The 27,134-nt window shown below is 45.8% G+C and overlaps 1 protein-coding gene across 3 annotated transcripts in view; it reads left to right on the forward strand.

The window, feature by feature from the left end:
* The first annotated feature begins 2,951 nt into the window (after window positions 1-2,951).
* Window positions 2,952-27,134, forward strand: part of OPCML (opioid binding protein/cell adhesion molecule like) — a 502,991-nt gene continuing 478,808 nt past the window's right edge. For all 3 annotated transcript variants that reach the window (XM_060017094.1, XM_060017093.1, XM_060017095.1), the window contains exon 1: window positions 2,952-3,655. In XM_060017094.1, the coding sequence (XP_059873077.1) occupies window positions 3,489-3,655 (167 nt within the window). In that variant the 5' untranslated portion in view covers window positions 2,952-3,488. The remainder of the gene's footprint in view (window positions 3,656-27,134) is intronic.

The raw sequence follows: 27,134 nt of genomic DNA on the forward strand, positions 1-27,134 counted from the left end.
ATAATCTTGGGGACGTTTCACAAAACCCCAAAACCCTATGAAATAGGTGAGACGGGTATTATTAGATACCAGTCACACAGCTGAAGGATCAAGGAGTCAGTATCTGATTGGACAGTCCAACTGCAGAAGCAATACGCTTAGTGCTCTAATCCGTCCTCATTTAATTTGTCTTCATATGTGTCATCAAATACCCAAAAGAGGTTTAACCGGGGGTTTCCCTATCATAGTACTCAGTCAAGAATTTCATAGAAACCTCCTGCTATAAACTTCTTGTTCATTGTCCATTGCAAAGCTCACCCCCTTTTAACTTTCCCATTTCAATCTGGTTTGGCCTTCCAGTCTCTAAATGGATATACTGGTCCCTAGCCTTACAGATGAATGAAATCTCCCCCACCAAACTGTAGACAGGCATAGATTCACACAAAAATCAGACCTCTGTAGTTATTTCTCTGATTCCCTAGCCCTTCAGTTCATGTATTCATCCACAAATATTGAACCAGGAAGCCGACTTACAGAAGAGAAAGATAACGGCCCCATTCTCTAGGACTCCGGATACCTAGGGGGGGGGGGGGGAAGTCAGCCCTGCAAAAATAAAAAGTTTATCCTTTTCCCAAGGGCAGGATTTGTCACATGTTATTAAGAATATATAATGCCTCGCTTCATCCTATCTCTGCCTCTCTTCTTGCCCTGCCTGTTCTCCTCCCACCCGGAATCTCATGTTCTTTCCTGCTTTCCTTTCTTCTCCAGTAACTCCTTGCATCTCAAGTAATCCTTCATGGGCTGATTCAGCCTTTGGCCACAGCCCACCTGCACCTCCTGAGAAGCCCTAGAACCAGCAGGTGCGTGAGTCGGCCGTGTCACCCGTGTGCCCGGCAACCAAGCAGCAGGAGCTGCGTGGCTTGTACGGCAGCCTGACCCATCCCCACGGCTCCCATCCTTGGTGTTCACGAGACAGACTCTGTCACTGAAGAAATTCATAAGCCCAGCCCCAGTTCTCAGCTTTGCACAGATTAAAGCACTAAAAAAGTCCTTCCAGGCTGTTGATGGTGGACAGGAGCATCTCGGAGGATTATGTACAATGTGTATACAGAAAACCCAGGTCTTAAGGAAAGATGTGTGTCATGAAAACTCGTGGGTGATCCCAAAATAAGTTGTCGGGCTGCTCTCTGAGGCCTTGCCTCTCCTCCCAGCATCATGACCCTCTCAGCCAGAAGCTCACTGGAGAGTGTGCTGCTCGTCCCTGCATTATTAATGTCTGCATTCTGGGAAGGAGAGGCCACGTACTTTCACTCTATTAATAAAACTTATAAAACAGGTGGCGTAACTAGTGACAAGTACTCTTTCTTCCTGAGGTACGATGCTCTAATTAAAAACTTTAGACCTAAGATGTATGTGGTTCTCTTTTTACAGGGGGCAGGGGATGGGCGGTATTTATTTATATTACAGTATTTATCATAGTATAGTATATAGTAGTACAGTATTTATTTGTGCCCAGCTTTTATAACTGAGAACAGGTAGCACACTTTTGTGCCCTTCAGCAACGAACACAATTAATGGTGTAAGTTTAAAGCTTATTTTTGAATTACACTTCATTGCACCAGTTGCTCAGAGCCCAGGCTAATTTTACAAAAGGATTTGAGAAGGAATGCAGTAAAGCAAATGCATGTAGCAACTATTAAATTATGATACAAGGGCAGAAGCCACATAATAAGGGATGGCTTTTGTCAGGGGGAGCAGAAAGAAAGCCTCTTGACAGGCCCAAGGAAAGCCTGAGATTTTCAGTTCTTAACCAAAGGAAATGCCTCCATACTCCAAACCGACAGGCTGGGCTCTAAGAATGCCTTATCACCAGGTCCCCTCCGGACACGGCGATGGTGCCACTTTATGTCGTGATCATAAAGCCACAGATGGATTTTATAAGAATCAGTCTTATTACTTTTTAGGATCTCTACGTGTTTTTCCCAGTTTTTGCATTTTTTACAACAAGATACTTGGGTAATAAGCGTGGAGTAGAACAGGGACGATTTTGCTCGTGGCGCAGTAGGAAGAAATTCTGATTTGCCAGCTGGAGAGCGAGAGCGCTCAACTCAAGGGCCAGGAGTATTTCCAAGGTGGGTCACCAGAGGAGAAAGCGCTCCACCTTCTCGCCAAGGCCTAGGAGAGCTCTGCCTGGGATGGGACTGTAGCTCGGCCACGTGGAGAGGGGGCTGCCGAGCGGTGGACGCGCACACGGGGTCAGAATCCCGGCGTGGGAAACCTAGTTGAGCTCTCCAGGGCGGGGTTTGGCAACTTCTGCCTTGGCATCCGGCATCCGGGGAAGGAAGGTGCGAGTCAGTTTCCAATTTGCTGCGGTCCCGAGCTCCCTCTCGTGCCCTCCCCTCCCGCCCGCACGCAGAGAAGCAGCCGAGAGGGGCGCGGCTTTCCCGGGCAGGCGCCGTGTCGGGGGAGAGAAGAGCGGGGGACGTGGCGGCCCGACACGCGCGGCTCCCGGCGCGAGTGGGCGGCGCGGCTGGGGTTACGGTGTGCGCCCGCGCCCAGCGCCCGCCGCGTGGCGCGCGGTCCGCCAGCTCGCTCTGCGCCGGCCCAGCGGAGAGCTGCGGTCAGTGATGGAGCTGCTGCCATGACAACCGCGGCGGTCTGGGCCCGCGCGTGTTGGAGCTGCTCCCGGGAGGCCGGCGGCGCGGAGGCCGGGGGCGGCCGCTGAGCGTGGCGTCCGCGCGTCCCCGCGCCCCGCGCCGCGTCCCCGGAGAGGCGGGCGCGGCGTCCGCCAGCTCCCCGTGGGCCCCGAGCCTGCGCCGCCGGCGCTCCGCGGGCCGGGCTGGCCGCCAGTCGCCGCGCGGGCTGCGGCGAGGACGCCAGGCACCCACCGCACAGGAGGATCCTCGGGCTCGGCGGCGGCCGCGGGTCCCCGCGGTGGAACTTTTTACCGCCTTTGCGTTCCAGATTGGAGACTCGGGCTGGTTTCTAAATACAACTGTACATATGTGTGATCTAATAAAACATTCTCTCCTCTCCTTGAAGCGGCAGCTTTTTATGACATCTCCTTTATGTCAGAGACACTTGCCTGGCTTCTTTGGGTTATAAACTTTTGATGCCAGACCTCGGCAGGACGTGCCCAACTGAATGTTAAAGTAGCATCTCGGAGAGAGGCAGAGAAAGAGCAATCCGTGACCTTCATCCCTGCACCTTCCTCCTTCCTCTCCCTTCCCGGCCGCCTCCCTCCTCCCCAGGGGAGCGTCGAGAAAGCTCTTTTTGGATGCAGGAGGGGGCTTCTGGTTCTGCCAGGCTGGAAAGCTGAGGCAGGATTTGAGGAAGAATCATTAGAGTCGGGAGAGCCTGGACTCCGCTTCTGCTTCCCCCTCTCTGCTTCTGGCTGGTTCCAGCCCTTTCCTCCCTCCCCACGCGGCTGCCTGAGACCCGCCGGTGTGCGGGGCGGGGGACGAGGACCGAGCGGCTGCCGGAGTTCTGGGAAGTTGTGGCCGTCGAGGATGGGGGTCTGTGGGTACCTGTTCCTGCCCTGGAAGTGCCTCGTGGTCGTGTCTCTCAGGCTGCTGTTCCTTGTACCCACAGGAGTGCCCGTGCGCAGCGGAGATGCCACCTTCCCCAAAGCGATGGACAACGTGACGGTCCGGCAGGGGGAGAGCGCCACCCTCAGGTAGGGAGCTGTTCTTCGGCGGGGGCCTGAGAGCCCCTCTGATGTGATTCTGTGGGAAGGGGCGAGCGAGAGAACCGGAGACTTGCGTGGGGGATTGGAGCGTGGGAGAGGGCCTTTTGCAGGCCCAAGAGGTGCCCACTTGGCGTTCTGTGGCAGCTGGCACCCATTCTCCTGGACAGCTTTGTCATTTGCTGTGGCTTTTCTGGTTCCGGATCTTAGGAGTGAGCCCTGAGTCCATGCTTGGAGCTCCATTTATCTGTGAGGCCATGACGTGGCTAGACTCACTTTTGCCTTGGCCCCGGGATGAGAGCCCTGGCATTGACATATACTGGGGGTTTTTAGCCCAAGATCACTGGTACCCTGGTGGCTGTCTTACAGTCCGGAAGGTATGTGATGAGGCAGGGTAGTCCTCCCAATGGGCTGGCTGGTCTCTGTCGGAGAGATACCTGAAATTTCAGGCTCTGGAATTGCTGCTGCTGGGCCGCGTGGCCTTTTATGGGTTTGCTTAAGAGGCAGGCATCCTCGCCAACCCGGTGTGGTGCTCCTGGGGCCCCAATTATAAATTATGAGGGCAGTTTTATCTTTGCAGGCTCAGGCCCGGGAGAGGAAACATGTCGCTTTTATGCAACAACACTCCTATGTGAAAAGCACAGTACGGAAAGCTTTTTGTTTTACCTTAATGAGTTACAGAGAATCACTTACATGCTCCAGGCGGAGGGGTGGAGCTTCTCGGAATATGAACCTTTGGGGACCAGGCCTGCTGCGGCAGAGACTTTAATAAAAATGCAGCCATCACTTTCCACCAGCTCAGCACATACCATCTTTTATCTCTTTAATGAGGCAGTTCTGGCCCTGGGAGACCGATTCAGGGACATCCCAGCTTAACTCTGCTCACAGTGTACACAGGGTGAATGCATTTGCCCTGTCTGTGACTTTGATGGTTACGGTGGAAATAAAACATCGTGCCCCGGGTTCTGCAACCAGGAAGCCTGGCTTCTCCAAGGAATGCATGAGGGTGGGGCTGCCTTCCTGTTCGTCCCTTGACTTCCTTGGTTGAACCCTCTCCATCTGGACAAGCCTCTCCCTGGGGAAGGAAAGAAAGCCTCCTGCCTCCTGCGCTTCCTAGCTAAGCCCAGGCATTAGGGTTGATTCTTGCCACTTGGAAGGTGGTCCTCAGTTGAGTCTTCTTTTGAGCTTGAGGACAAGAGCCTTGTCTGTCTGCTGGTGCATGGGGCACCCAGGAGGAGAGAGAAAACAGAGGATGGAGACAGACCTCCTCTCTAGACAGCAGGAGGGAAACCCTCTGGGCATGTGGGCACCCCTCAGCCGGTCCCAGACTAGAGGGAACGTAAAATGCCTACTTCCTTGCCTTAGAGAAATCCTGGGGATCCATGCCCTGAGAGGCACATGTGCAGAGGGCCAGTCTGCTCAAAGAGAGGAGTAGCAGCCTGGCTACAGTGCATGTTAACTAAGGAAATGTGGGGAAATGGTGGTAGGTGTGAAGGGATTTTGATGCTGCCACGCATCTTTCTTCATCCTCCAAACTATTACCAGGGACAGAGAGGCCCAGCATTGAATAAGGCCTCAGTGCTGAACTTTCCAAAATCCTCTGTCCTCTTCTTGCCTCTGAAAGTTAAACCAGAAACTTAAAACCTGGCGCTTTCTGCTGTACGGGATGCAATAAGATAGTTCCACCAGCAGAGGGCCAGCTTTGAGCTGTTTTTTTTTTTATTAGCTGCTGGCCTGTTTTCACGGTCTTCAGTTCTCATGTGTAGCAGCTGGGCTTCATAATGGGAATGGGAATAAAAAAGGGAAAGCTGAATAGTTGCTTTTTTGTCCTCTGTGGAGAAAAAAAAGAGCCTTACGTATTTGAGGATAACTGTTATCTGTTACCTGACGGCATGCTTTATTTTTAAAAAAAGTAAGCGCGTCTTATGTTGATTTTGCCTCTCAACTTCTGTATAATTTGCCCCGAAATAGAGAAATTCAGTGCGTCGTTCCCGTTTTGATCCTTCTTTATCCTCTTTCTTTTACCTCTCATGTTCTCTTTTATTACGTTTTGCTTTGTTTTCATCAGATACCTCCATTTTATATATGTTTCCATGCTGTTCATTCTCATCTTTCTGTCTTTGCTTTAATTGCTTAATTCTTACTATTTCCTGATTTTTAAGGTCCTAGTTTCACTACTATCACAGTGTTTCTTAAAATAACATAACTAGCTCCTGCAGATCTCTGGGGGTCTCCATCTCTCCCCTTCTGTTTTCCCTGCCCCTTTGGTTTTCTGGTTCCACAGCTGTGTGCCCGTCTCAATGAAAACCTTGTTCGTCAGGACTCAGAGGGGGCGTCCGCTGCTTCCCGTCTCTGGAAGTCCATGACCTCAACCCCAGTTAGATGTATCATTTTGGGTTCTTTTTTTGCTTCTAAAAATTGTAATCCTTAACGGTGGCCACTCTTCAGTCTCCCGAAAGGTACACGTTTGGGCATTCAGCGTTCGGGAGTTCAGTGTTCTGAATGCATCAAACGTTCAGAAGGCGTTGAAAAAACTGAATGATCGCCAGGCTCGTCAGCCACAGAAAGTCTTTTCAAACGTGGCTGCCCTGGATCCAAGTATCCCGAGCCTGTTTCGAAATCTTGAATGAAGTCGCGTAGGAGGCCGGAGACCGACTAGGAGAAGCAAAAGAATGGAGGAAGCTGGGTCCTCCTTTGAAATTCACAGTGAGACGTTGCCCGGCCTAGGGAAGGATGCTCTCCTTCCTCGGAGGCGTGATGTGTGGTGCTGGGTCCTTGATGGCACTGAGGGATGCTGGGAAGTGAGGTGCCAGAGACGACGCTGAAGTTCTGAATGTGGATGAAACTCAGTTTATGTAAATGAGGCCATATTATCTTCCTCATAACTACACAGGGCCCCTTGAAAAGTAGAAATGATTACGTGACTCTGGAATTGTTTGCCTTCTTGGAAGAGAGATGATGTGGAAAATGAAGGTGATAGTCACAGTGTCTGAATTATAGCTCCTGTGAATCGGGTTTGGATTCGTTATTATAAACGGGCCCTCTTGGCCAGAATCATTTCATGACAGTCATCTGCTGTTGGGTTCAAACTGTTCTGTGCCTTTCCATTAGATTAGATATGACAAGTATCTAGAAGTCCTGTGTCTGAATCATTGCCCGCGTCAGGAAAGGAGCCCGGAATGTTCAGTGTGCTCAGCTGGTGTCTATTAGGCTATTTCAGTTACATGACGATCTCACCAGATGTGTTTCCTTCCTGGACCTCCATCTTCTCTAAATGGACTTTGGTTCCTCAGTGGGGCCGCATCATGCATGTCCACGAGCATTCTGAGGGGGGTGCAGTAGCGTGGAGGTGAGAGTTGTTGCTCTAATTGTTCCACTAAATGGGAAAAGTTTCCACCAGCAGCCTGGGTGGTTTTTTTTTTCCTTTTATTTTTTTTAGTATGGCAGGATAATCAGTTTTGCTGATCCAGGTTTGCTGATCTGGGATTATGCTTAGGGACTCTGTTCTAAAATACCCGTGCGTTTTCATTTGGAATTGTGAGCTAATCCCTTCAAACCAAGTATTTGAGGGTTAACTACTACCAAGGAAGAAGCTGAGCAGCAGGGTGTTGCCAAAGCTACCGGGGTCGTCAGGCTCCCAGGGGCGGCGTCCTGTCACTGGCCTGGGTGTTTTTCTGTCTTCTGCACTCGCCATCGGCAGCTTTTCTTTTTGTGTAAATTAGAAAATTCAGACTAGCCGCCAGGTTATCCAAACAAGGCCACAGCATGTGCATTTCAGCGTTTAAGTTGCCTAACCTGAATACGGACTTGCATTAGTGCACAGGCTTCGCTCTTGGCCTGGGAAGATGGAGACACGGACACCGAACCAGGCGCAAGTCCTTGCGGGGCCCCTCCAGCTGCACTGTTAACGCGGGCTGCACTGGAGTTACCTGAGATGCTTTTTAGACGTTCTAGTCAGGATCCCAGACCAATGAAAGCAAAATGTCTGGAGTTGGGCATAGGTGTGGATGTATTAAAGATCTCTTCCGCTATTTCTCATGCTAAGAACCACTGCCCCAGAGTCCTTTCCTGACCCAGAGCATCTGAGCTGGTCTCCAGTGGCCCTGCCCACACTTACGTGTCCCCTACTTGCGTGCGTGGACCTTACCACTCACAGCTGCCGTAGTGCCCGAGAAAGAACAACAGGCTCAGGGGCCTGAATACTCACCTGGGTCTGATTCTTACTCCATCCCTCACTAGCTGCATGATTTCGAGCACTTCACTTCCTTTGTGTACACTTGGGAACAGTATCTGCTCCGTCTGTGGCATCTGGGAGATGAGTGGATGGCATTATTCAGCTGGCTATAAAGCAAAACACACATGCAGGTTGTTACAGGAGCTAAAGAGAACCCCAGTGACAACCCGTAATACTCTCCATTCTTTCCAGTTTCCTCTCTCATCCCCACTCCCCCCGCCCCCATACGGACCTTTAGAATTCTTAGTCCTTTCCCAGTTCCATTCAGCATCCCGCTTCCTGCTCTGGTCAGGATTCACCCTCATCTGAGTCCCGGTAACCCCTGCTGTAGATCTTTGTTCTGACGGGTACACACCGTGGACTTGTGACCTATGAGTAGGCGTGGCTGGACTGTGAGTTTCTGGGGGTCAGCGGCCACGTCCTAGGTGTGGGTACAGACGTCATCACGCCTACTGAGGACTCAGGTAACAAGTCTCAGCTGAATGCCTTAATCCATCAAAAAGGGGCTCAGTCTCTTACAATGGAGTTACCTCTGCAGTGAGGAAGTGCTCACAGCTACAGGGTTTCATTTTCTTCAAAATATGGTGCCGGCCATTGAGGCAGGTGGTCGCTTAGAGCCCTTGGAGGCCTGAGGGGCTTGAATTCTGCTGAAATCACTTGTCACGGGGAACAGTTGAGCCCACCAGCGGTCCCCATCTGATCTGAAACTATGCAGAAGGTTTCACCATCCCTGAGGGCACGGCAGGAGTGGGGCAGCAGAGCCAAGGGAGTCTTCTTAGCAGCAGCAGAGTAACGGACTTGGAAGTGAGGGCGTTCCTGCAGAGACCTGCCTCCTGTAGACGAGAGGAGACACAGAGCAAGGAACGAGTGGGGCAGACCGGGAAGTTGGCGTGTCCTGGATTGGGAACGGCGGGGGTCAGCAGGCCTGACTGGCTCGACTGACACTGTCAAGTCACTGATCGGTAGGAATATGTTTGCCTCCCCTGCACACATGCCACCCGCCACGTGCCGGAGCCAGGGATGGGAGGAGGAGTTTTAAAGCAGTCAGGATACATGCTCAGTGACTTTCTGCATTGCTCTAGACCAGCGGTCCCCAGCCTTTTTGGCACCAGGGACCAGTTTCATGGAAGACAATTATTCCACAGACTGGGGGGGGGGGATGATTTCGGGATGATTCAAGCGCATTACATTTATTGTGTACTTTATTTCTATTATTATTACATTGTAATATATAATGAAATAATTATACAACTCGTCATATACATACTGCTGACAGGAGGCGGAGCTCAGGTGGTAATGCAAGCGATGGGGAGCGGCTGTAAATACAGATGAAGCTTCCCTCACTCGCCCGCCGCTCACCTCCTGCCATGCGGCCCAGTTCCTAACGGTCCATGGACGCGTACCTGTCTGCGGTCTGGAGGTTGCGGACCCCTGCTCTAGGCAACTTAACAGCTCTTATGTAAGCCCTTTTGTTCATTTTTTGGCCTTTAAGCAAATTTGGCCCTTGGGTTCAGTTTAGTCCTGTCATTCTAAAAAGGGACCGTGCCCTTGGTCTTCCTACTGTGCAGCTGCCTCTGGCGGTGTGTGTGTGTGTGGGGGGGGGATTGGAATGAGCAGGACTGAACAGCGTGTGTCCCAGACCTGATGGGGTCCAGCGGCGAGATGCAGCGGACAGGAGGGGCCACCTAGGTCCCACCTGACCTTCCCAAGGGAGGACTTTTAACGTTGTTATTAATGGGAAGCATCTTCACAGTCCTGAGGTAAGAAGAGGGAATTATGGAGTGACACGCTTAGGGCTGGCAGAAATGTGCGTTGCCCATTAAGTTAGGAACTAAGTGTTAACCTTTCTTGAATTTTTTTTTTTTTTCAGTCTGCTCAAGACAGCCCCAGACTATTTCAGGTTCATTCATTTATTTATTATTTTCCCTGCAGGAAGATGCTTTTGCTGATGTTGGGTCCAGATGAGTTGGGGAGGAAGGTGGCATGGCTGTGGGGGGAGGCTGCCCGCTAAGTCCCTCCCCACCCCCAGCAATGACACCTTCCTGGAACTTCTGGTACCACCTGGTGCATCTTTTTTAAGATGTGAAAACTGAAGTTGTGATGTTTCTGCAGCTCAGCACTTACCCTGCCTCTGTCTGTGTGCCATTTCCTTGGTAGAGAAGGTTAGAGAAAGGAGGTGTTTGAGCCTGGTGCCACCTTTCCTACCGGATCACACCACAGACCCTTCGATAAAATCTGCGGGGCGGCGGGATTGGGGCAGAGGTTTAAACACATAAACTCTATTATCCGTGATTGACTGTGTGTCAGGTTCCAGGACAGTTACTTATTGTTTCATGTAATTTTCAGAATATTATGGTCCTGTCAGGGAGGAAGGCATTTTCTTCTACCCTTCCAGGGTCTTCTGGCTGGTCTAAGAATTAAATTTAACTGAGACAGATGAACAGGATGAAATCAAACAAAAGTTTAATAACTTGTATATATGGAAGAGACCCAGGAGAACTGAATAACTCAACAAAATGGCCAAAACCCTCACCCTAAATACCATCTTCAGCTGAAGAGAAAAGAGGGTGTTGGGGGTAGAGGTTTGGGACTTCTAAGTGGAGGAATGCAATTCACATGGAGATGGCAAAGCAAATGTTTGGTAAACAAATGTTTGCTGGGCCAGGCAGAGATGGACACAGAATGGGCTCTGATCTCTGGGAGTTTCCCCACCACACCTGGCAGACATCTCTTGTGATGCTCTATTCCTGTAACAGGCCCTCTATCTGTAGATTCTTCAGGCGGTTTGGCAGAATGGCAGAGTTTCTTCCTGAGTCTTCTGGGCCTTGACTGTTTTCAGCTTGACATAATCCACATGCCAGAAACATTGTGGGGTGGCGAATTTTGTTCCCATATGATCCCCAGCTAATAGACTAGGAGACTGAGGTTTAGAAAGTTAAGACGCTTGCCTTTTGATCACGTGGTTATTATGTGTCAGAGTCTGCATTTGTCCTTAGAATGCCTGTTTTTCTTCTTCCGAGTTTTGTAGTACCCCCTCCCAGATAGAGAGTACAGAGAAGGTTTCCATGAGCTGCAAGCAGAAAAAACAAACGCCCCCTCTCTGTTCCTGGGACCTGTATTTGAGCAAAGGTCAGGAAATCCGCAGTGGGTTGAGGGCTGTAGCTGTCTGCTGTCCTGCCCTGAGCAGTGCTTCACTCCCCTCACTTGCACGCCAGCAAATGCTGCTCTGTCTCTTGGGGCCGGAAATCATGCGCCTGCGAACCTCAAACAAAGTGAAGCCTCGGGAGGGTCCTGCCCACCGTGTGCGCTGTCGGAAGATCACAGTGCCCCTAGCTTTGACCCTGTCCTAAATGCTGCGCCCTCCGGGTGTGTGTGTGACCTCTCACAGCACGTGCAGTATCTCCAAGGACCCTGCAGACAAGACAAAGCCAGCAGGTAAATGATGACAAGGACACCAGCGCCAAAACGTTTCTCCGAGGGCTGTAAGGCATCGAGTGATCCGCATGGAAGGATGGAAAGATGAGAAGCCGTGTGGTTTTAAATCCTAAAATCCAAGTCATTCCGTAATCCCCTCTCCCCATCTTTATGCTTATGTTTTAGTTTAAACTGTCAAGCTTGTGGCAACAGCAGGCACAGACCCTCTTGCTTACCTTGCGGTTGACTCCTACTCTACAGGAAGCTGCCTGACCCCTTGTGGCTTCCTCTTCCCTGGAGATGGTACATTTTGCTTAAATCAAAGATATGCTGAAGGACTTGACCTGGCTTCCATAAGAGTGCTGATCAATACAATGTTTAAAACTTAGTTTTGAATATTAAACATTTCCACTGGGTCTGAAGATTTATGGCATCTCGATTAATCGAGTTTCCATTGCATAATAGAAATACAGCATGTTTTAAGTGGTTGTTAACTTTTCTGGCTAGCCTACAGAAGATAATTTAACTCATAATTACCCAAAATGCTATAGACCGGCAATGAAGAATAATAGAAAACAATGTTGTTGTAGAAGAAGTAATTACGCAAAAGAGGGAAAAAACCGAATACTATAATTTTCTATTTATCGCAAATGCCGGTGCTAAAGAAAAGTAGGCATAATTACAGGAAGATAATATGGAAACATTTTCCCAAAGACATTTCTGAGTACTTTCAAAAGTTTTAGAGTCTATTATTATTGTTTCTGTTGTTGCCAAATTTAATTTTAAGATGCAGGGCTTCCGTTTTATTTGATTCAAGTGTGCATTTGCCTCCTTGCTAATGATTCGGGATAGTTTCATAAGTATTAATAAGCAAGGAAGACAGATTAAGGAAACGAAAGACAAAAATTGAAAGCAAAGAGGAGAGAGACTTTCCCAAGGCATCAGGAAGAGTTGAAGGAAGACAAAGGCTCTGCACAGGTGAGGACAAAGTAGCCTAAGGTGGCGTCCCTGACTCCAAGGTAGAGGAAGGAGAGGGGGAAGGAAGTGACCGTGTCCCACCCGCCAGGCTCTGCTATGCAGATGTCTTCTCCACCCCTGACTGGATCACGGGACCGCACATGCACAGGCTTGCAGCGTCCACCCTAAGTCAAGCAGTCTGGGGCTCAGGTTCTGTCTTGCTGCTGGAACTGGGCTCTTTCTGACCCTTGGTTCCCACCTTCCCTGCAGCCGGAGACCCCCCTTCTTGTCACTGAACCCTAGTCCCTGTCCTGCCCCTCTGTGTTGGACCTGGGTGATCCGGAGTCCCACCTTGTTCTGTAAGAACCTCTTCTCCAAGAGCCCAGCTCCACCCTTTACGCCACTCCTCTCGACCTCCGGGTTCATGGACTTTCCAGAGCTTAATCTTTGCCTGCCCACCGGAATGTCCCTTTAGGAGACCGCCTCATGTGCAGCCAGCAGGTGAGGGCTCAGTCAAGTCACACTTGCTCCTCTGCCATTGAACCATTTATTCTTCGTCATTAGGTATCTGGGCTGCCCAGTCAGATATCGTCCACCTTGACTGGGCTTGATCACAACTGAAGCCATCACAACATAGGGATTCTTGCTTGCTGTTTGGAACTCACCATGATGGATTAAAAAAAAAAAAAAAGCCAGCATGTGTTTCACAAGGAAATGTGTCAGGTGTGTTATTGGAGAGGCCATGCTCACGTTCACATACGTGACCGTGAGGCACCTGTGTAGGAGGAGGGAATAATGGGGTTCATATTTGTGCTGTCCTGTGCTTTCTGGGCCATCCCTAAAAATACCCCTCTCCCTGCTGCTGTTTGCACTGCTTCCATGCCTTTTGATAAATGCATTAATGCCTCCTCTCCATCTTTGTGTCCCAGCGTCCAGTACAACACCTAACGCATGGTGGGCGCTCCAAATTTGTTGAAAAGATAGATGTGTGTCCTTTATCTCTATCTCTCCGTGTGTCCCCCTCTTTCTCTCTCACACACATAAACACACACATGCACACGCACACACACCCCTGCTTTCTCTAATGAAGATATTCTCACCCATTTTTAAGCAGTTGGGAAGTCACTGACATTACAGCCAGAGATTCTGGCATTTGAGTCCTAGTTGAGATAATGATCGCTCCCTAGATAGTTGGTATTTAACTTGTCCTGTCTCCTCCCGCTTATTATAATTGCAGTATTTGTGAATTTCACACTATTCTTAAAGCCACTGCCAGGAGATGCTGAGCAGTGCCAAGGGAGGTATACCAGCCTCCTCCCTTTTTATTAAGGTTACAAAATAGGGGATGGCATATTCTGGAAGTACATCTGCAAACTCTAGGGAATGGAAACAAATCAATGAGAGCAGTCTTCTAAAATTGCAGAGGGCATCTCAGGATGAAGGGATTTGTGGACTCGTTTCCTTGGCCGTGTGAAATGCGGTGGTTTCTGTGATGAGCCCTCACTGTGAGGTCGTTGAGTACATCTTGGGAGCGTGTATCATGCTGTACCTGTGCGGTGGGAACAGTTTACAGGAGCCTCTTGATTACATGCTTAGTTTACAACTGGCTATTCAATGGATGCTTAGTGAAATGTAAGATAAAGTATAACCCCTGTCAAGGGGTTAAGACACAGACTTTGCAGTCAAGAAGACTGTTCAAATCCCAGCTCTGGTACTTACTGGCTGAACGTGGTCAGACAAGTGAACAAGTTTCTCTAAGCCTCAATTTCCTGATTTAGAAAGAAAGGGTTGGGTCGCTATATGCTCACTTCGCTGGGTGGTTGGGGAGGAATACATGGCATCAAGTTTGTAAGAGCTTAAAGTCCGATGTAGCAAGTTCATGATAAACAATAGCATTAATGCTTTAAAAACTGTAAGTTACTGAATTCACAATTTAAACAACCAGCTTTTATTGACTTCTCTATGCCAGGCCCTGTTCTAAGTGGCGTGGAAATTATAAAGTTGAATTAATACCAGAGTCTCCTCTTTAAACACTCACATCTAGTGAATATATTAGCAGAATAAAGGGCCCATAGATCAGGAAGTGGGGGAGAAAGGAGGGAGAGGGAGAAGAGGGAGGAGAGGAGGAGGGCATTTACATAGAATGCACTATATTCTGTGTCCTCTTAGACTGGGGCATTCACATTCAACCATGTAACCGCCGCTCTGAAAGGTATAGAATATTTTTTATCACCCTCAAAGAGTTCCTCTATGCCCTTTCTTTTTTTGTGGTCAAATGGGCATGACATGAAATTCACCATTTTCACCACTTTTAAGTATACAGTTCTGTGCCATTAAATACATTCACGTTATGTGCAGCAGCCGTCCGTCTCCAGACCCTTTATCATTTTTTCTAAACTGAAACTCTGTTCCCATTAAACACTAACACCCCATCCTTCCCCTCCCCATTGCCTCTGGCAACCACCATTCTCCTTTCTGTCTCTATGAATTTGAATGCACTAGAGACCTCATAAACGTGGGATCATACAGTATTTGTCCTTTTATGGCTACCCTATTTCACTTAGCTTAATGTCTTCAAGGTTCATCAGTGTAGCACGTGTCAGGATTTCCTTCCTTCTTAAGGCTGAAACATATTCCACTGTAAGCTTATACCACCATTTATTCATTTATTTGTCAATGGACACTTGGGTTGCTACTATGAATAACACTGCTATGAACATGGATGTACAAATATCTGTTCAAGTGCCTGCTTTCAATTCTTTTGGTATATTCCCAGAAATGGGATTTTGTATACCTAGAAATGGATCATGTGGTAATTCTGTATAATTTTGAGGAACCACCATACCATTTTCCATAGTGGCTGCACCATTTTACATCCCCTTCAGCAATGCATAAGGGTTCCAATTTCTCTACATCCTTGCCAACACTTGTTATTTTCAAATTTTTTTATAATAGCCATATTAATGGATGTGAAGTGTTTTATCTCATTGTGGTTTTGATTTGCATTTTCCTAATGATTAGTGATGTGCTTTAATGCCTGTTTATGTATGTTCTTTAGAGAAATGTCTATTCAATTGATTGTCCATATTTAATCAGGCTGTTAGTCTTTTGTGTTGTTGTTGAGTTATAAGAATTCTTGATATATTCTGAATATTAATATTTTATTAGATATGATTTGCACATGTGTTCTATCTGTGGATTGCCTTTTCACTCTGGTGATAATGTCTTTTGAGGCACACACATTTTTAATTGTGAGGTAGTCCGTTTTATCAGTTTTTTCTTTTGTTGTTTATGCTTTTGGTGTCCTATCCAAGAAATCACTGCCAAATCCAATGTCATGAAGCTTCTTCCCTATTTTTTCTTTGAAGAGTTTTATGTTTTAACCCTTATGTTTAGGTCTTTGTTCCTTTTTGAGTTAGTTTTTGTATATGGTGTAAGGAAAGAGTCCAAGTTAATTTTATTGCATGTGGATATGCAGTTTTCCCAGCACCGTTTGTTGAAAAGATTATCTTTTCCTCATTGGGCTTCTCACTCGTTTTGAAATTCATTTGAACATATATACCTGGTTGATTTCTGTGATCTCTATTCTATTCCATTGGTCTATGTCTGTCTTTATGCCAGAACCATACTGTTTTGATTACTGCAGCTTTATAGCAGGCTTTGAAATCAGGAGTGTGAGACTTTTTACTTTATTTTTCAAGATTGTTTTAGCTATTTGGGATCCCTTGAGATTTCATATGCATTTTAGGATGAAGTTTTCTATTTCTGCAAAAAAAAAATCACTGGAGTGTTAATAAGGGTTGCACTGAAGGTGTAGATAGCTTAAAGTAATATTGACAGCTTAATAATATTAAGCCTTTCAATCCATCAACATGGGATGTCTTTCCATTAATTTTTGTCTTTAATTTCTTTCAGAAACATTTTGTAGTTTCCAGTGTACAAGTCTTTCACCTTGTTTAAGTTTACTCCTAGTATTTTTAATGTTATTATAAATTGAATTGCCTCTTAATTTCCTTTTTGGATTGTTCATTGCCAGTGCATAGAAATACAACTGATTTTTATGTATTGATTTTTTATTCTATAATTTTGCTGAATTCATTTATTAGTTCTAACAATTTCTTGTGGAAACTTCAGGAGTTCTTGAATTTAAGATTATGTCATATGCAAGCAGAGATGATTTTACTTCTTCCTTTCCAATTTGGATACCTTTTAGATTTCTTTTTGCCTAATTACCCTGGCTAGGACTTCTAGTACTGTATAAATAGAAGTGATGAAAGCAGGCATCTTTGCCTTGTTCCTGACATTAGAATGAAATATTTAGTTTTTCAACATTGATATGGGTATTTCATATATGGCCTTTATCACATTGATGTAGTTTGTTTCTATTCCTAGTTTATTGAGTTTTTATCACAAAAGGGTGTTGAATTTTGTCAAATGCTTTTTCTCCATCAATTAACTAATTAAAAAAAAATTCATCCTGCTTATATGATATATTCATTGATAGATTTTTATGTATTCAACCATCCTTGTATTCCAGTAATACATTCCACTTGTTTATGCTATATAATCTTTTAATATCGTGTTGAATTCAGTTTGTTAGCACAATTGACCCTTAAACAACACGGGTTTGAACTGCACAAATCTACTTATATGTAGATTTTTTTTCAATAGTAAATGCTACAGTTACGACATGATTTTTTGTGGGTGGTTGAATCCACAGATGCAAACCACAGGTACAGAGGAATCAAACCTTACATGTGGAGGGCTGACTATAAATTATATGCAGATTTTCAGCTTCACAGAGGGTCAGCACCCTTAACCCCCTGTTGTTCAAGAGTCAACTGTATATCCTTGAGGGTTGTTGCATCAATGGTCCTAAAGGATATTGTGTGTAGTTTCCTTTTCTTGTGGTGTCTTTCTCTGGCTTTGGTATTAGGATAATGCTGGCTTCATAGGATGAGTTTAGAAGTGTTCCCAGCTCTTCAATTTTTTTGAAAGGGTTTGAGGATGACTGTTGTTAATTCTTTAAATGCTTGGTAGAATTCACTAGTGAAGCCAGCTGCTCTTGGGCTTTTCATTGTTGGAAGATTTTTGATTACTGAATCAATCTCCTTACTGGTTATCTATCACTTTCAGATTTGCTGTTTCTTCATGATTTAGTTTAAATAGGTTGTGTTTTTCTAGGAATTTATCTCTTTTACCTTGATTATCCAATTTACTTACATACTATTGTTCATAGTACTCTCTTATAATCTTTTCAGTTTCTATAGTGTCCCTTCTTTCATTTTTACTTTGAGTCTTCTTTCTTTTTTCTTTTTCTTTTTTTCTTAGTAAACCTAGCTAAAGGTTTGTTAACTTTATTAATTTGTTCTAAACACTAACTTTTGGTTTTGTTGATTTTATTTTTTCTATCTTCAATATCATTGATCTCTGCTCTAATCTTTATTATTTTCTTCCTTCTGTTGATTTTGTGTCTGGTTTCGTTAGAGGTCCAGGCTACTGCTGCCCCAAACTGCACTGCACTGCAGGTGGGTGGAGTAAAAATACCATGAAATTTATTGTCATTTTAAATGATGCGTTTTTCTTTTTTTGGATTGGGCATTTGTTCAGGTTCTGTAATCTTTGACTGATTTACAGAGCCCCTGTAAAGTTATTATTTTCAGTTTCTAGTTGTTTGTTAAGTGTTTCTATGGGTAAACAAAGGCTTTGAGCTTCCTAGGCTGTCATCTTGCTGACATTTCTGCTGTGCCCTCTTGAAGTCAAGCCTCCAGCCCTAGGCAGACATCTGTCTCCTTTCCGACACCATAGATTAATGTTGTTTGTTCTATAATTTCATATAAATGGAATAATACCTTATTGCAGAGTACTTCTTTATATATGACTCTTTTTCCTTCAGGATAATGTATTTGAGATACATGCAAGTCATTCCTTGTAGTTCATTCCTTTTGATGGCTCTGTAGTATTCCATTTTATGGATATACCACAGTTTCTTTTCCCATTTATTGATGGATATTAAGATAGTTTCTCGTTTAATGAATATTTGAGTATAAGTCTTGATAAGGAAATGTATTTTCATTTTTTTAGGAAATACCTAGGAATAGAACTATTGAGTGACATGATATGTGTAGGTTTAACTTTAATGAAACAGCCAGACCATTTTCCAGCACTATTATACCAATTTACATCCCTACCAATGATGTCTCAGAGCTCCAGCTGCTCCACAGTCCCAACACTTGTCATTGTAGGTCTTTTTAGTTTTTTTGTTTTGTTTTTGTTTCTGTTTTTTGCCATTTTAGTGTGTATATGAAGTAGCGTATCATTGTGAAATTTTAATTTGCATTTCTGTGGGGATTAACATTCAGCATCTTTTCATTTTTTAATTTTTTAAATTTTTTTACATTAGCCAGTTATATATCTTCCCTCAGACCATGGCTGATTGATGTGTTTATCCATCCATTTATTCAACAATTGTTTGTTGGACACTATATGCCATGTGCTATTTTCCCGGGAGTGATATAGAAGCAGGTTTACAGTGGTGAGCAAAAGAGACCAAGCCTCCGACATCGTAGAGCTTACATTTCAAGGCAGAAAGACAAATATCAAACATGATAAGCATGTTAAGATAGGATGTAATATTATATCATGATATGTGCTTTGAAGAATGATGAAGTAAATAAATGAATCAAGACAGACAGGTGGCTCTGTTTCTCCTTACTGTGGTTGAGAACTGCTTATATGATGAAGTGGCATTTGAGCAGAAAACTGATTACAAAGTGCAGGAGTGATCCAGGCAAATGTCTGGGGGAAGAGTTCCAGGGAAAGGGAACAGTGAGGGCAGAGGGCAAGCATGTGCCCAAGAACAGTAAGGAGGGGCTGCAGCAGAGAAAGCAAGAGAGTGGTGGTAAAGGACAAGAGAGTCATGGACGAAGATTCAGGTTTCTGGTCCAGCACATAAGGAGCTTGGAATATCAGTCTCCTCCCAGAAGAAAAGCTGAGCAAACTGAAAATCAACAGTGCTTCTTCCATCCATCAGAGAATTGAGACCACAAGCTAAACCACCAGCCTGAAACCTGGAGGCAGGTGAAATACAAAGAATCACAGTTTATTGTGAGCAGAAACCACAGCCATCATCAGACTCTGCTGGCGACATTTCAAGGGAAACTGATCCCTAGAGATCCAGTGTGGACTAACTTGATAAATAAGTCCGGATGGCCGAGCCTTGGGGGTTGGGGGGCTCACGCTTCTGTGTTTCTCGTCCAGGAGCCCTAGCATTCTAGGGTGAGAATACGAGAACTGGCAGGAGGAGGTGACCATTCTGAGATATACCAGAGCATTCTCCTCTGTTTAACAGAAGGCTGCCCTCAAGGAAAGTATTTTACCAGAGTCAAACCACGGTGGATTTTGCTGGAGCCTGAACTGCTGGGGCAAGTGAAATGCCCAGCTGCAGCCTCCTTTAGCTGAAAGGCATGAAACACAGTTTGAAGAGAAACTGAGAATCAGAATCAGACTCAGATATGGCAGGAATCTGGAATTATCAGACCAGAAATTTAAAATAACTGTGATTCATATGCTAAGAGCTTTAATGGATAAAAGGGACAACATGCCAGAACAGATGGGTAATGTAAGCGTAGAAATGGAATTTCTAAGAGAAAATACAAAAAGAAATGCTACGAAAATTGTTACAGAAATGAAGACTGACTTTGATGTGTTCATTAGTAGACTGGACACCACTGAGAAAAGAATCAGTGAGCTTGATGACATGTCAATGCAAACTTCCCAAACTGAAAAGACAAAGAGAAAAAAGGCTGGGAAAAGAAAAGAACAGAATATTCAAGAACTATGGGAAAATTATAAAAGGTATAATGCACATGTAGTGGGAATTACCAGAAGGAAAAGAGAGAAAGGAAGAAAAAAAGCAATTGAAACAATAATGACAGAAAGTCTCAAAATTGTCAGGCACCAAACCACAGATCCAGAAGGCTCACAGATTCCCAAGAAGGATAAATACCCAAACGACTACACCTAGGCATGTGATATTCAAATGAGGAAAGCCAAAGGCAAAGATCGTTGAAAGAAGCTGGGGTGGGTTGGGAGAGAGGAGCAAGGATAAGAATTATACAGACTTCAGATATGCAAGCAAGAAGACAGTGGAATGAAATAGTTACTCCAACCACCAGTCTTTACAGGTATAGCTGACTCTTTGGTACGCAATTGATTTGTTCACTATTGCACTCTCTCTCTCTCTCTCTCTCTCTCTCTCTCTCTCTCTCACTCACACACACACACACACACACACACACACACACTTATTTTCAATTGGATGTTAGTTCCTTGAGAACAGGAATAGGATTTCAATTTAATTGTCTCAAGCACCTCCTGTGACACTCTACAAACAGAGCATGTTAATAAATTCTGCTTGACAGGGGGCAGGTAGATTGCATCTATCTCTCGGTCCTCATCTCCTTCCTGAGTGTAGATGCAATCAGACATTTATATATCTGTGATGATAGCAAAGGTGACAGTAATAATGAACACAAGCAACTTTTATTTGTGTAGTGATTTGCAATTTGCTCTTTCTCCTCCTGAGAAGTTCTTTTCCAACCTCTTTGTACACCTAGCAGATCTTATGTATCTTCCAAGCCCCACTCAAATGTTACTTCCTCTATCAATCTTTCCCAGTTTTCCTTGGTCCCATTTATCTTAACAGTTTCTGAGCTTGGCAAACCTGGCTGGGGATCATAGTTAGCCCAGAAGATTGTTTCGAATACAGATTCCTGTTCCCAGCCACAGACATACAGAGTTAAGAATGCTGAGACATATACTCAAGAATCTGATTCTCATGCAACCAAAACTGGTTCTTTGCCCCATTCTTTGGAAATATTGCATCTGATTTTTGCAGATGTTTCCTGCAAAACATGCAGAGGGAGTAGACTGGCCCTCTCCTTACTCTCCCATCACTGCTATATCACTAACTGTAACATAATCTGTCGAGTTCCCTAATAGGGTTTACGTGGATCTCCATTCACAGGACTTAAGTTTCAAGGAGGCAGTGAAAATATTTCATTCATCTCTGTATCTCTAATTCTGAATACAACCTAATTTTTTGCCTTAGTTTTTGTGGTGGTGGTTGTTGTCGTTAAGACTTATAAAAACCCACTCAAACTATTGAACGAAGAAGTAGGCTGTGTTCTATGCACCATGGAACCCAAGAGGAGTGGAGACGTTGGCTTCTGTAAGGAGGGGAACTAGGCATCCACTCTGTCATCTGCCTCTTTCCATGTGGCCACATGGTCTTTTATTCTAAAAGTAGGAACCTTTCCAGCACATCTGCTTTCTTTGTCTTTTTACCAATCAGCTCTCTCCATTTCCACAGGGTATAAGAGCCATCCTGGGTCTTCTGAGCTCACTGGTTCTCCGCTCAAGCTAGTTCCCACAGATTTTTTCCATCGCTATTTCCCATTTCCAAATTTATTTCTAGGAGATAAATATGAGTGTCCCACTTGGGTTGAATGTCTACCCCTAGTCCAATCAAGCCACGGTTGGGAGGAAAAATCGTGTATCAGATAGGATGGTTTTAGTTCCAAGTAATAAAATACAACAGTTAAAGTGATGTAAACAGTGGTAGCATTTATAGGCTCACTTAATGACCATGCTAGAGGGGTGCAGTTTCAGGGTTGGTTTCCATCAGTGAAAGTGCTGAGATCATCACCTGTCATGGCTCCAGCAGGTCCAGACATCAAATCCTCACACAACAAAGTCTAAAAGTAGTCATTAAGGGCTGGTGGGTGTCTCTTTTGAAAATACTTTCCAGAAGCTCTCTTCCAGCGATTTCCCCGTTGTGTATTGTCCAGGATCGCATTATATGCCCAGTCTCTGGATGGAAGAGTGGCTTAGAACGTGGGTTTCTGGCTTTTTTAGCCCCTCTAGTGGGAGGCAGGCTCCATCAGCAAGGTCCTGGTGGGCAGTTGCTGCTGGGTCGACAGCTAATACTGTACACAGTACCCATGGAATAAGCATGGCTTCCTGACGTGGCTGGAGGGACGGTGCTGGTGGAGTGGTCAGAGTTCTCGGAGAATAGTAGGTGTGGCCTGAGCAGGTCCCTCAGGTGCTTTTCTACAGAAGTTAACACACGTGGATTAGGGAGTCAGACCAGAGAGTGTGCGTCTGATTTGCCCACTGTGGTCGTCCAGCCTGACGAGAAGGAAAGTACCTTGAAAGGAGCTGACTTTATACAAACACTCATGATGTCTGAATCCGTCCCTGCTTGAAAAACAAAAGCCGAAAGGATGAGAAACAGGAAGAGTCAAAGGAAGTTTAAACAGCTCCACACCCTAGAAACAAAACAGCCTCGGTGGAAGGAGCTGGGGGGAAGGAAAGAGTGATGGAGAGAGAGAACCGAGTCACGGGGAGAAGAAAACCTCCGGGAAAATAATGCACAGCGGGAAGCTTCTGGAGCTGAAGGGGTCAGAGCGGTAACTTCTTAAATCAAGCCAGGGTGGACCAGGAACCCAGCTGGAGGACAGGAGGGAAGGGTGCTGGGAGAAGAGAGCAGAGATTAATGAGGATGGGCCACGCGGCTCCCCTCTCTTTTGAAGTCAGTTATTTATTTATTTTGTAATGGAACCTAACAAATTCTAAAACCGGATAAATCCAATTACCCGTGTTTTGCCTTCAGGGAGTGCGAGAGATTAATGGTGGTATTTTGGCAGCGGCATAAAAAGAAATAGGTGGCAATAACCAGGAGACTCATAAAAGGAGCTGCATTCCAGAAAGGCCCAGCTCGCAGGTAGCTCTGCCCTGGACCAGGCTGCTGCCTGCGCTGGGGCCCTGCTTGCAGCCTCCAGGTTTGGAGGGAGTAGGGTGGACCCCAGAGACCTCCCTGCTCCTCCCCCAGCAGTCCTGGAACCAAGAGAGCTGACCAGGAGCGCACACCCACCTTAGCCCGGCTCCTTTTCACGCTGTCTCTCCTTCTCCCTTTAACAACTTGGATTGCTTACATTTTAGAATTAACAAAGCATTTCCCCAAGAGCTGCTCCGTGGATCTGCACACAACTCCTAGGGGAGGGGTTTGACAGTGATTATTTTCTCCCGTTTGCATACAAGGAGCCTGAGTTAGTGGGGAGGTCCTATAACCACTTCTCCTGACAGCATCTTTGGTCTTGTGCCCTTTTCTGGGCTGCTGGTAGGGTAACCATTTTTTTTAAAAGATTTTTTGTTTTTTTTGATGTGGACCATTTTTAAAGTCTTTTTGTTGAATTTGTTATAGTGTTGTCTCTGTTCTGTGCCTTGGTTTTCTGGCCCCGACGCATGGGGGAATCCCAGCTCCCCGACCAGGGATGGAACCCACACCCCCTGCGCTGGAAGGCGAAGTCCCAACCACTGGACCACCAGGGAAGTCCCCTAGGGTAACCATTTTCGTAAACATGAACCTGGGAACAATAATGCATCTGGTGCGCTTGCCGCAAACCTGCCAGGAGCGTGGTTGCAGCTGATGTCTGGGTGCAGTGCCTCCTGCATATGGGGGGTGGGGCAGTCTAACTGCTGTGGTCTCGGCTTGTGTCTGCAGTTTTGTCTCCTTAAGTTTCATTGTACGAAACTCCTGATGTCTTCCCAGAATGGATTTCCCAGAATGGAATTTGTGAAGTGTTTCTTCCAAAACGCTTTGTTTGATATTCACACATTTGGCTTTTTTAAAAAATGTAATTATTGGGCTTCCCTGGTGGCGCAGTGGTTGAGAGTCCGCCTGCCGATGCAGGGGACATGGGTTCGTGCCCCGGTCCGGGAAGATCCTACGTGCCGCGGAGCGGCTGGGCCCGTGAGCCGTGGCCGCTGAGCCTGCACGTCTGGAGCCTGTTGCTCCGCAACGGGAGAGGCCACAACAGTGAGAGGCCCGCGTACCGCAAAAAAATAAAATTAAATAAATTAAAAATTTAAAAAATGTTAAAAATAAAAATGTAATTACTTTTGTTGAAGTATGAGTCACATACCATAAAATGCACCCTTTAAAAGTGTACAATTCAGTCATCTTAGTATATTCACAGGGTTGTGCAGCCGTGACCACTATATAATTCCAGAACATTTGCATCCCCCCCAAACCTCATGCCCGTTAGCACCCTCCCCACGCCCTCCACCGGCCCCCAGCAGGTCCAGTCTACTATCTGTCTCCGTGAATCTGCCCATTCTGGACATTTCACATACACGGGTTCATTCAATACACAGACTCCACGTTTAACTTCTCCTTTTCTTATTTTCTCTCGCTCCCTCACTCCCTTCCTCATTCATTCCAAAATCATCTTTTGCACTTTTGTCTTTTGTTAGGAACTGTGGGCGGAGCTGAGTGAGCTTTTAGAAGCTTGGACTTTTGGAACGGGGGAGGTAAAAGCAAGCAGTTCAGCACGTCCCGTCCCCGTGTCCTCTGAGAAGCTGCGTGTGTTGTCAGGCTCTGCTGGATCCTGTGAGTTCTGTCCGAGCGGTGTCTTCACGCCCAGGGCCTGTGGAGACTGACTTTGTTGAAGCAGCTTCTTGCCCTGGGACTCAGCGCTGTTTTTCATAATTGTAGCCCAGCTCTGACACCGCTCCCCAATGCCAGAGAAGCAGGCTCTGCTTAGAACCCTCATGCTCACCTCTGAGACCGCTGGTTCCCACACTTTAGCCAGTATCAGGATCATCCAGAGGGTTTTTTGTTTTGTTTTAATTTATTTTACTCAAGTCTAGTTGAGTTACAATGTTGTGTTAATTTCTGCTGTACAGCAAAGTGATTGTCATATATATATATATATATATATATACATTCTTTTTCATATTCTTTTGCATTATGGTTTATCACAGGATATTGAATATGGTTCCCTGTGCTACATGGTAGGACCTCTTTTTTATCCATTCTATATATAATAGTTTTCATCTGCTAACTCCTAACTCCCAATCCATCCCTCCCCCACCCCTCCCCTTTGGCAACCACAAGTCTGTTCTCTGTGTCTGTGAGTCTGTTTCTGTTTCATAGATAGGTTCATTTGTGTCATATTTTAGATTCCACATATAAGTTATATCACATGGTATTTGTCTTTCTCTTTCTGACTTACTTCACTTAGTACGATAATCTCTAGGTCCATCCATGTTGCTGCAAATGGCTTTATTTCATTCTTTTATGGCTGAGTAGTATTCCATTTTATATATGTACCACATCTTCTTCATCCATTCATCTGCCGATGGACATTTAGGTTGCTTCCATGTCTTAGCTATTGTGAATAGTGCTGCTGTGAACATTGGGGTGCATGTATGCTTTTGAATTAGAGTTTTGTCCAAATATATGCCCAGGAGTGGGATTGCTGGATCATATGGTAACTCTATTTTCAGTTTTTTGAGGAACCTCCATACTGTTCTCCACAATGGCTGCACCAGTTTACATTCCCACCAGCAGTGTAGGAGGGTTCCTTGTTTTTCCACACCAGAGGGTTTGTTAAAACATATTCCTGGGCCTCATTCCAGAGTTTCTGACTCAGTAGGTGTGGCGAGAGGTCTGAGAATTTGCACTTCTTACAGGTTCCCTGGTGGCGCTGATGATGTCACACTCTGATAACCTGGTCCTAGAACAGTCCTTTTCCTTGTTGGTCTGTGTCCTGGTAGCCTGGCTAGTAAATTAATCCTTCCAGGGCTAAGCCTCTTCTTTTCTCTTGCTCATCTCTTACCAAGGACCCACACCATGCAGTTAAATCCAGGCTCAAGGCTTAAGGCTCTAAGTCCTACCTGCCCACTTATAGTCTCAAACGTTGCCTACTTCTAGGTTTCGTGGTCTTCCCCTGTGCCAGTTACATCAACTCCGAGGTACTGAGTCTTGCCACCGTCCACGTCTACCGAGTCTGTCTATTGTGCATCTTACCGACCTCACCATCACGAACCTCACCATCACCATCACCATCACCAACATCACCACCACCACCATCAGCAGCAACATCATCACCAATATCACCACCATCAGCAGCAACATCATCACCAACATCATCACCACCACCATCGTCACCAACATCACCACCACCAGCATCAGCAGCAACATCATCACCAACATCACCACCACCATCATCACCAACATCACCACAACCACCATCAGCAGCAACATCACCACCACCATCAGCAGCAACATCACCACCACCATCAGCAGCAACATCATCACCGTCACCACCACAACCACCACACAAAACCTGCTCAGTGTGGCAGAGGTTGATGAGAGTAACCTTGTTCTCCTGCATGGTAAGGAAGTTAGATGGCTCCAGGGCAGAGAGGTAAGCTCTTCACTCACATTCCAGGGAAGGATTATGGCTATCCCAGTCCCAGGTACCATGGCAACACGAGAATCCACAGCTTCTAGACTTAGAAGGTGTTTAGAGGAAACCAGGCATCTCACATCACTGATGGTGGTTTGTTCTTTCCCACACACCCCCCTGGAAGCAGCTCCCCCCTCCGGACTCCATCAGCTGTGATGTTCTTGGTCCAGCCTCACCTGCAGGAGCAGAAAGATGCTCCTTTGTAGCACAGAGAGGAAGGAGAAGTCAGGCTGAGCAGGGAGACGTGCTAATTACCCTGTAGTTAACCGGCAGCACACATGTCTGAGGCCCAGCCTTAAACTTTAATCGATAGTTATTAATTAACAGAGAATAATAACTGTCTTATTAAATCAGCAGTGATAAAACAGGTCTGAGCTGCTACTGAATGCTAACTGTCAGCTGATGACTCCACGCAGTTTCCGAGGGTAAGCAGGCACGATCCAGGTGTAACACAGCACTTCCACTCCATGCCGTGATGTTACATCCTCGTTATGGCGTCTTAATAATCAATTGGACTTTAGTGTACAATATTTGTCTAATTAACTCC

This window comes from Delphinus delphis, chromosome 8 (assembly GCF_949987515.2).
Source record: "Delphinus delphis chromosome 8, mDelDel1.2, whole genome shotgun sequence".
NCBI lineage: Eukaryota > Metazoa > Chordata > Mammalia > Artiodactyla > Delphinidae > Delphinus > Delphinus delphis.